This window comes from Electrophorus electricus, chromosome 24 (assembly GCF_041902795.1).
Source record: "Electrophorus electricus isolate QZ-2024a chromosome 24, ASM4190279v1, whole genome shotgun sequence".
Taxonomy (NCBI): Eukaryota; Metazoa; Chordata; class Actinopteri; order Gymnotiformes; family Gymnotidae; genus Electrophorus; species Electrophorus electricus.
The window spans coordinates 7,857,712-7,867,711 of record NC_137520.1 but is presented as its reverse complement, the minus strand read 5'-3'; the positions used below and the strand labels follow the sequence as shown (position 1 = coordinate 7,867,711).

Below are 10,000 nucleotides of genomic sequence, written 5' to 3'. Positions count from 1 at the left end.
CGAGCACCCTGCTGTCAGTGGTTTTGCAAAGGCACTCGCCCCTCCGCAAAATTAATTCCTTGCCTCTGCTCAGTTCTTGCAAATCGTCTGAAGACGATTCGCGAACATTCTGGATATATAGGGTTGCCGTAATTTAGGTTTTTTGATATTTGCACTTTAATGATCTCTATCGATCTTTATTTGATCTATGAAGGGTATTATAAGTCGTGCGTTAATCGTGGAACCGCGTGTGTCAGAAAGGGCGGTAACTGCAGTGAGCGTTAGCGTCCGCCACAAACAAAGTGTAATGTGTAGGCAAAATTAAAATAAAAAAAAAATGTTGTTTATGTTGTAAAAAAACCTGGGTGTTTTCAGGCCAGTCCTGGAAGGCTCTGAGCATACTGGACAAGCGTCCGTTTGTGGAGGAAGCCGAGCGTCTCCGTCTACAGCACCTGCAGGATCACCCCAACTACAAATACCGGCCCCGTCGCAAGAAGCAGCCCAAGAAGATGAAGCGGGTGGAGCCAGGCCTGCTTCTCCACGGCCTGGGCCAGGGCACAGGCGGAGGCGCCGTCAACGGAGAGGCCTACCCCCAGCACCCTCACCCACATCACCTGCTACCTTCCCTGGGTCACTTCCAAGATCTGCACCTGCCCGGGGCCTCGGAAATGGAAATCTACGGCCTCCCCACGCCGGAGATGTCGCCCCTGGACGTTCTGGAGGACGGTGGAGGAGACTCTGTCTTCTTTCCCCCGCACATGCAGGAGGATGTGGGGCTGGCGCCGTGGATGAATTACCACCAGCACCCAAGCCATGGCCACCACGGGGGCCACCACGGGGGCCACCACCACCCTGGCCCCCATCCACTGCAGCACCCCCACTCCCACCTCAGCCACAAGCCTCCACCGGCCTGCCAGCCCATGCAGGAAAAATGCCTCGGCCCGGAGCCTACGAACCCTCACGGTCTCTACCCTCCTCAGGCCAACATGGGGCTGCCGGAGCCGCCAAAGGCCACACAGCCTCCCCGTCCGGCTGGCTACTACAGCCATATATACCCCAACAGCCAGCAGCAGGCTGCCTTCACCTCACAACTGGGCCAGCTCTCCCCGCCTCCGGAATCCTCCACCCCGGCGCTCGCCCCTGCCGTGCCCCAGGGCCCCCCTTCCTCCCTGGACACTACCGACCAGCTGGGGCCCTCAGCGGACTTCTGGAGCGAGGTGGACCGGCATGAGTTCGAGCAGTACCTGAACGCCGGCAGGACTCGACTGAACCCGAGCGGTGCTTGTGAGGAGAGCAGCACGCTCATATCAGCCCTGTCTGACGCCAGCAGCGCCGTCTACTACAGCGCGTGCATCTCTGGATAAACACCGCCGCCGCCGAGCCTGCAGTCAGGTGGACGTGCCGGTCTCTTTTGGTTTTATCAACTCCTACCAACGCATCCGTTCGTCTGAGTCGGCCTGGCTTCGTTTTTGCCCTGTGTAAGTGTCCTGTGAGTCATCTCATGCACTTCGCCAAATACTCTTTAAAAACATCTGAAAATCGTAATTTTTTTAACAACTTGTTCTAGCCCCCTGGAGTTGTTTTCTGCAGCCCACACGTGTACACTATAGAATACACAAAGATATATACACCTACTCATTTTACAGACTTGATAACCTATATTCTCCAAAACCGTGGTCAGTTCCTGTCAACAATTTAGCTGACTCTATCCAGCTACTGTATTCTTATGTACCAGTAATTCCAGCAGGCATCTTAAATAAGGGTCAGGAGACTGGGAGAGTAAGAATGTGAATACTTTTTTCATTTTCATGGTGTTTTTTGTCTTTTACGTATTTGTGTTTATATATATATATATATATATATATATATATATATATATATATATATATATATATATATATATATATATATATATATATATGGTTTTTTTTTTGGGTTTTTTTTATTTCTTTTTTGGAAATTTTTAAAAAGAAAAAGTTTGCACTGGGTTAAAGTGTTTTGAACTGTATGTGAAACCACTCAAAACTCCTTAATTCTGCACTTAATGTCACAAGCCAAAAAAAGAAGCTATGTCCATGAAAGAGACCACAAACATATCTGTAGAATACGGATCTCTTGAAGACTGTAATTTATTGTTTTTTTCCTCGCTGTATCTGACTGAAAAAGTTTGAGAAAGTCATTTAGTATATGTGTATTTTGTAATCCTCTACAAGTGTATTTTGTAATCTTCTGAGTCAGCACTTGAGAAACATGTTGAGTTGGTCAGAGATCTTTAGCTTTTGGTAGTAATTATCTTCAAATAAAAGAGTTTCCAAAAAAAGTCTCTGAGCTATTAAATCAAAACAATTCAATTGGAAACACACAAATGTGAGTAGAATTTCACTGAAACACTCTCTCAGTGTAGAGAGCGTATGTTTCTCGATTCCATGTCATGGCCTTTAAAAAGCATTTGAACTGCACATCAACACATTTTCATTTTTGCAAAAATCAATTCTCAAAACACAAGTGAATTACAAAATTCATGCATGAAAAAACAGCAAGAATGATTGTTTATGCATTTAGCACATTGTCACATCTGAAGTAAAGTTGAACAGACTGCATAAACCTAAAATGTGATTAGAACTAGAGAGATTTGGTACTGGTTATGATGACCTTTATCTTTTGAGAGAGAGAGAGAGAGAATTACAGCTTAAACACTTCTCTCTCTGTCTCTCTCTTTCTCGCTCTCTCTCTCTCTCAGCTTAAACACTGTTACCATTCTCTCTCTCTCCCTCTCTCTCTCTCTCTCTCTCTTACATCTTAAACACTTACCATTCTCTCTCTCTCTCTCTCTCTCTCTCTCTCTCTCTCTCTCTCTCTCTCTCTCTCTCTCTCTCTCTCTCTCTCTCTCTCTCTCTCTCTCTCTCTCTCAGATTCCCTCCTAGATTTTTTTGATCAGCCACAAAATGAATTTGGCCCAGGGTGCTTTTTTTTCCCCCTCAAACCACTGACAAAAAGAAAACATTTTCAACCAAGAAGAACAAAACTCAAACTGTCTCCATATCGTCTTATGTCTTTATACAAGGAAAATCAAGCATGAGATTAAAGAAATGACCTCTCATGTGGATTCTTTTGAAAATGTGAAGGGGGTGGGGGGGACAGAGCATGGAATGGTTTTCCAGTGTGTTCCAAAAAGGAAAAATGTTCTTTTCTTTGCATTTACATGTTGCCAAGGCGATGTGCGTGTGCGTGCATGCATGTGTGTGTGTGTGTGTGTGTGTGTGTGTGTGTGTGTGTGTGTGTGTGTGTGTGTGTATGTATGGGCATGCAGACCAATGCATGTTAACAGTGGTACTTGCACTAAGTGAATGATACACCAGAGCTGTCGTCGCTGGGTAACCACCTTATCTCCGGTAGGTGCAGGTCAGCTGACAACCAGTAAAAATTCACCCACCCAATTAATTAGCCATAAAATTAGTACAAATGTCAAAACAGAGGAAGATCCTGTGGAAACTAGGGATGTTGGGATAGCTGGAATATGTGTGTGTGTGTGTGTTCACACTGCGGGGGGAAGGATGTTAAACGGAAGAAGTGCTTTTTTCTGTCCAAACAGCTCACCCCCTGGCCAGCTCTCCAAATGGAGAAAATAACATTACCCAAGCCCATTGATTTTCAAACCCATCTCAGTGTTAGCCAAATAAATGTGCGGAGCGCGGGAGTGGGTGCGCTGCAAGAATTGCATTTCTCTGAATAGGAGAATTGTGACAGGGCATTGGAGATGGTCAACTCATGAATTTTCCACAGCGAACTATGAAATATGAAATACAGGCTTTTTGGGGGTGTTTTGCAGTGTGTACAAGCGGGGGAAACGGAGAGGGAATCGATACTTGCGGTCCGCGAGAGGTATTTCATCTCTCTGGCGGCTGAAACTTTATTGGCCAGCTGTGGCTTCGCGAATGCAAAAGCGAGTCTTTCGCCGCGTCCCCCGCAGCGCTTTACGCAAATCAAGCCGACGGCGAGCGGGTGCGCTCTGCGGCTCGCGCTCGGCCTGTTCGCTTATAAACGCTCGAGCCTTCGACTCGGATGTCGCCACTTTTACACTCGAGGAGCGGCGGGTTTCGGAGCTCATTGCAGCCGGCGTCTCCATGTCCTCTTCGCTTCGAAGCCCCCTAATGGCAGGTCAAGATTCCTATTTACAAAATAGCTCTGAATCTTTCACGTCAGATATTCCGCTACGAGTCGCGCTCGGCAGATGGGGCCGGCCTTGCCGCAGGCTTTCGGCGCGAAACCAGAGATGGCCTTTGGCTGTTTACGTAAAGACGGAGGTACACGCCGACGGAGGGACGTCCCGCTTGTTTTGTGTGCAGTATCTGGCAGGATTTACGGTCGGAGCTCACAGTAGAACAGAAAGCATGTGTGGAGTGTGTGTTCCTCTGACATTAGGTGCGTAGGGTCACAGATCCTGCCCTGTTTGAGTGTTTTGTTATTGCAGCTGAGCGAGCGAGCGAGCGAGCGTGCGTGCATGTGTGTGTGTCCTCACCCAGCAGTTTCAGCTTTTCCATCAAGCTGGATGGTGGACTCTCCCCAAATCCCCATCCAGCAAACTTACAATATGATGTCATTCATTTTTGCGCTCTCTCTCTCTCTCTCTCTCTCTCTCTCTCTCTCTCTCTCTCTCTCTCTCTCTCTCTCTCTCACTCTTTCTTTCCTCCCTTCTTCTCCTTGTCAGGATATGTGGCCACCATCCGTACCCTCACTCTTCCCCTCTCCAACAGGAAGTAGCACTACCTCCCTTTCCTGTGTTAGCGGCAGGGTGAGAGAATGTTTTGCGCAGGCAAGTACGAGCGAGCGAACGTGCGTGCGTGCGTGTTTGTGTACGCACGCGGAGGAAACCACTCTATCCTATGGTAGACCTCTCCAGGCCATGCTTTCCTAAGCACCCACTGATGCAAGGTAGAGGTCAGAGGTCAGAGGTCAAAGGAAAGACCCAGTGCTGGGAAAGGCCTCAAAGCCTGTACTTTTATTAGAACGAAAACACGGAACAAAATGCGGCACGCCTTAAACTCGTCCTCTGAGGGCAGCCATGATCATATAGCACTTTATTACTTGAATATGTCCTTAATAGGACGGGACAGCGGTAACATGAGCTGTTTATTTCGGTCTCTGCGTTTAGCCTTTATTAGTTTGAAGACATGCACAGAAAATGCAGCTTACTACGAGCGCGCTGAACTCCAGAGCGTCCAACTGGAAAGAGTTCCCTGACTTTCCCCTTCCTGAGCCGCCTGGTAATTTACGAGAGCCACTGCGTGCAGGCCCGGTGGTTTGGTGACCTTGGGTTCCACGGGCTGCGGGTTGAAGCCCGGACAGCGACTGACCAGATGGAGTCCCACCGTCCCTCCCTGGTCCGTACGCCCAGGCACAGCCGGAGGCTTCGGCTATGGTCCTCGCCACGTTCTAGCCATCCAGTCGTGTACCGGCTGACCAGAGGTCTGGCTGAGCTCACGCGGCTGGGATAAAAACTGGCCTCGGGAGTCATGAGGAGGCATGTCCCCCTGGTTTAATGTAGTTTCCATGATAGTGCTATAATTGTCAGCGCAGCGCCGAGACAGAGACGGACTGGTGACCCAGAGTGACGCCTCACTAAAGCTGTCCGAGTGAGCCAGCAGACAGAACAAGCCCTCATAAACGCGTGCTGTTTTTTGGGGGGGGGTTGTTTTGGGTGTTTTTGTTGGGGTTTTTTTAGGGCTATTTTTCGCCTTTCACACAAGTCCCCTTCTCAGATTTCCATTTTCCTTTTTCCCAACATATCATTGAGCCTTCCTCGGCAAAGACAACCAGGACTTGGCCCCGGGAATGAAGAATCCCCCCCCCCCCCACACACACACACACTAAAAAGCTAGGTACTGCTTTTCTATTTTCCCAGGACTTGCAGTCTCCTAACCCACTGGTGCCATGCAGGCATTATGTAACGTCCATCGCGGCTGCGTGTGTGTGTTTTTAATTCCTTTCTCATCCTGCTTTTTTTTTGCTGTTCATGTAATTACAAAAAACAACTGTGCCCTTGATGATGCCCTTGTCGTTCCTTCTGTCTCTGAAGTGTAAGGGCAGTGCCACTTAGTCACTGATTTATCTCCGCTTTGTTGAATGCCTGTTTCCGTAGCATTGACAGTGTGCTGCACGACTGAGGACAAAAACTTTTTTGTTTGCATTAACTGGTTTTCTCTGGGAGAGAAACAGACAGAGAGACCGCAAGAGTGTGGGGAGTGGAGGAGAGCCAAAAAAACAAACGAGGGAGGGAGAGAGAGAGGGAAATTGAGATGGAGAAGGAATGACAGAGACAGAAAGACAAAGGGAGGGTGAGAGAGAAGAAAAAGGGCAGAGAGAGAGAGAGAGGGAAGATATGCATGAGAATTTGAGTAGAGCAATGGGACTGAATGAATAAGAAACAGAGAAAGAAAAAAGCAAACGCAGGGCTGGATGAAAACGCCCACGTCACGCCTCAGCCCATCAGTGCCGTCCCGGGCCACTACGCCCCGCGCGCCCTCGCCCGACCGGGCTTTCACCCCGCACTTCTCCCTGAGCTGCCTGTTCCTCTCCACGTGTTGTTTGCGAGTGTGTTCCACTTGTTCTCTTTTTACATTTCCCCAGTCATTTAAAAGGTGCAAAAAAACCCCAAAAAAAACAACCAACCTAAAAAGGCATTGTAAAGTTCCTCCCAAAAATGAAAGGAAGAATGCTTCCACCAGCCACCCACACTTGCACCGGCAGATCAAAACCTTTTCCAGTTTCTGATGGGGAGCCAAACGTTCCCTGTTGCTTTTTTATGTTCCTCCCTCGGTTCGCCCTTGTCTGCTGTTCGGCGCTCTTTGAGCGGCTCAGGAGCGGCACGTCACGGCCCATGGTGGAGCAGCGAGCGGCCACGGAGCGAGGCCTGCTTCAGGGATATCTCGCTGGACTCAGAGGAGAGTGTTAGCTATGACTTAGCGTACCCAGCCAAGCCCGGCTAACGTTCGTATAGCTTATTTCCCGTGCTCACATGCCTGGTGTGAGTATTGACAGGTACAGTGCAGGGATCAGGAATGGATACAGTGGCCTTGCCGGAATACACACTGGGGTGCCTGTCATAAAGCTGCTGACGGGTTTGTAGGAACGGTGGGAATCTGTTTAGAAAACACACTGATCAGAGACGGAACGCACTGGCCAGAGACATCGCTCATAGCGAGGCACTGTGTACGTTCATCTGTCAGCTAGTCAAGGTCTAAAACTCCACCTGCAAGCCTGTTTGTGTGTATACATGTGTATGTGTGTGTTTGTGTGTGTGTGTGTGTGTGTGTGTGTGATTACACAAGGACGGCCTTGCTTCCCGTCTCCTGTTTTTCCAGTTGCTTCCTTTTCACACACACTAATTACAGAGTTGCAAATTCCAAAAGTGAATGACAGCTTGTATATGTGTGTATGTATTTTTTTAAGGGGAGGGGTAGGGTATGAGGGGAGATGGGAATTGCAAGCTAGCAAATCTCTGCTATGATTTCCGTTTTTAGCAACTCAGACGGTAGAACAGAGTAAGAAGGATCGGAGCGATATTCCTCGTGATGCCACTGGCCCCTTTCCATTCATCCATGCAGGACTTACCGTGACTGTTCCAGGACCAATGATGTTGGAGCTGTGGTGTCAGGGCTGCTGTGTTGGGGCTGCGGTGTTGGGTTTACTGTGCCCGGGCTGCGGTGGTGTCCGGGCCGCGGTGCCGGGGTTGCTGTGTTAGAGCCACTGTGTTTGGTCTGCACTCTCAGAGCCATGGTGTTGGGGCTGCTATGTTGGGGCCTCTCTGTTGCGGTCGTAGTGTTGGGGTCGCTGCATCGGAGCCTCATTGTTGGAAGCACAGTGTTTGTGCTGCTGTGTTGGGGTCATTGTGTTGGAGCTGCAGTGTTTGTGCCGTTGTGTTGGGGTTGCGGTGTCGCTGTGTTCATCCTGCCGCAAAAAGGAAGCAGTCTGCTGCCTCTTCACACTGTGCCCTGCGTTTATCCCATGCCAGCGCAGCGTAGCACCTGACGTTCAACTCTGTCCGTCCCTTCCCCCGTTTCCATCCCGCGCATGGCTGTTTTTTCCTTTTCCCGGTCACGTACTGGCTTTGCTGTTGTGTCAGCCATGTGCTTCCCAAACCCATCAGCCCAGCTTCGTAAACAAAATCATTTTTTTATGAGTGCTCATAAAGCTCGCAGTCCCGGCTGGGGGAGTGTCCGAGGCACCCGCCACAGACCCCACGGTGCGAGCTCTCCTACCGGTCTCGCGGTAATTCGACACTAATGCGGGCGCTACGTTCGCCGTGGGGCGGCGTGGGCCAGGAGCCGGCGAGGCCGGTTTATTAAGTTCTGCCACGCTCTCAAAAAGGCCTTGAGCACCACCCCTGTGCCCCACACCGCAGACGTCATCGGCTGGCCTCCGGGGCCGTTTCCATTATTCGGCCGCACATCCTATGGGGGCGTTGTGCCGGCGTGCGAGAGGGTGAGAGTACCAGGACCATTATTTTAGGTTCCTGAGTTGGACCTAAGAGACACTGGAAAACAGGAGGCAGTCATGGTGATGCAGAGAAAACAGAAGTTCGGAGACAGAGAAGGGAGAGAAGAGTGGGGGGGGGCAGAGAAAGAGGACAGAGAGAGAGAGAGAGAGATTCGAGGAGGGGGAGAGGGGAGGGTAAATAGAGTGGGAAAGACAGCAAGGGCGCACATAGTATAGAAGCCTGTTTGGCTGTGTCTATTTGTGTGGGGTGATGCCCTTGTCACAGAAGTGAGTGAGAAGTTGAAGATGGTAGAACGTAATTGGCTGTGGGAGTTGGGGGGAGTTTGAATACTGTAAAGAATGACAGGCCAGCCTGAGCAGTAAGAACATGCAAAAAATACAACCAACAGATGCATGAAGCTCTCTCTCCTTCTTCCTTTACTGTTCCCTCTTCCTCACCTCTATCTCCATCTACCACTACTTCTCCCTCTTCTTCTACCTCTCCCTCCCTCCCTCATTCGCCCTCTACCTTTGCCTCTCTCTCTCTCTCTCTCTCTCTCTCTCTCTCTCTCTCCCTCTTTCCCTCTCTCTCTCTCTCCCTATGTCTGCATTCACTTACAGTTTGCTGAGTAGGAAGGAAGCACGATCAATCACACACACACACACACACACACACACACACACACACAAACAGTAGCCTGTGATGAAGAAGATGTACAAAGGGAGAAACACACATGTGATATATAGACTGTTATGCCAATAGGGCGGATGACACATGAAGGTCTGTTTGGGGAGTGTCGGGGGAGGTAGGAGGTCAGCCACAGAGTCTGGCCTTGTTGTCCTGGCCACGGCGCACAGCGGTCAGGAGCACGCTTGGTTGGCCAGGACAAACCGGAGGTTATGGGTTACGAGGTTACATCAGCCTCGCCGCCAAGGCCCTAGGGTGTCCGGCGGGGGGGTGCAGGGGACCGCATCCCTACCGCCTGGCCTCTCCCACCTCCACCGCTGCCCCACCACCGTGGGGAGTGCTGTGGATGGAGTGGCTTTACGGCCCGAGGAGGCCGAGGCCGGAGGTTCCCCCGGGTCAGGAGCGACCTGCCGCGTTTGGAAGAGCGCGGTTCACGTCTGTGCGTGCGTGCATGTGTAACAATGCACGGCAGAAGGATGGAGAAAAATGTTCGTGACCATCAAGGTCTCTTGACAACAGTGGGCTTGAGGCTGTTTCGAGGATGGGGGGGGGGGGGATGCTGACTTAATGGTTTTTATTTAAAACTACTGCTTCCTGCAGCAGGGGGAAATCTGTCTTTTTAGCAGGTGTTTTAGTCTTTTTATCTCACTGTCCCACACTCACGCACCCACAAACATACACACACGCAAACACACGCACAATCCCATTCTGAGACATGTTGTTTGCCAAAACACGCACACACGCCAACACACTCGCGCGCGCGCGCACCAGCTTGCATCCATGCCTGTCTAAACAAACTCTCGCAGTCCTTTCCTGAGTCCTGGATGGGGGAAGGTGTTATTGACAGGATGCTTCAGC

General features: G+C 50.2%; 1 protein-coding gene across 1 annotated transcript in view; it reads left to right on the top strand.

The window, feature by feature from the left end:
* Positions 1 to 2,299, top strand: part of sox18 (SRY-box transcription factor 18) — a 3,826-nt gene extending 1,527 nt beyond the window's left edge. Inside the window, exon 2 of the mRNA XM_027021619.3 lies at positions 355 to 2,299. Coding sequence (XP_026877420.2) covers positions 355 to 1,343 — 989 coding nt within the window. The 3' untranslated portion in view covers positions 1,344 to 2,299. The remainder of the gene's footprint in view (positions 1 to 354) is intronic.
* The last annotated feature ends 7,701 nt before the right edge of the window (positions 2,300 to 10,000 follow it).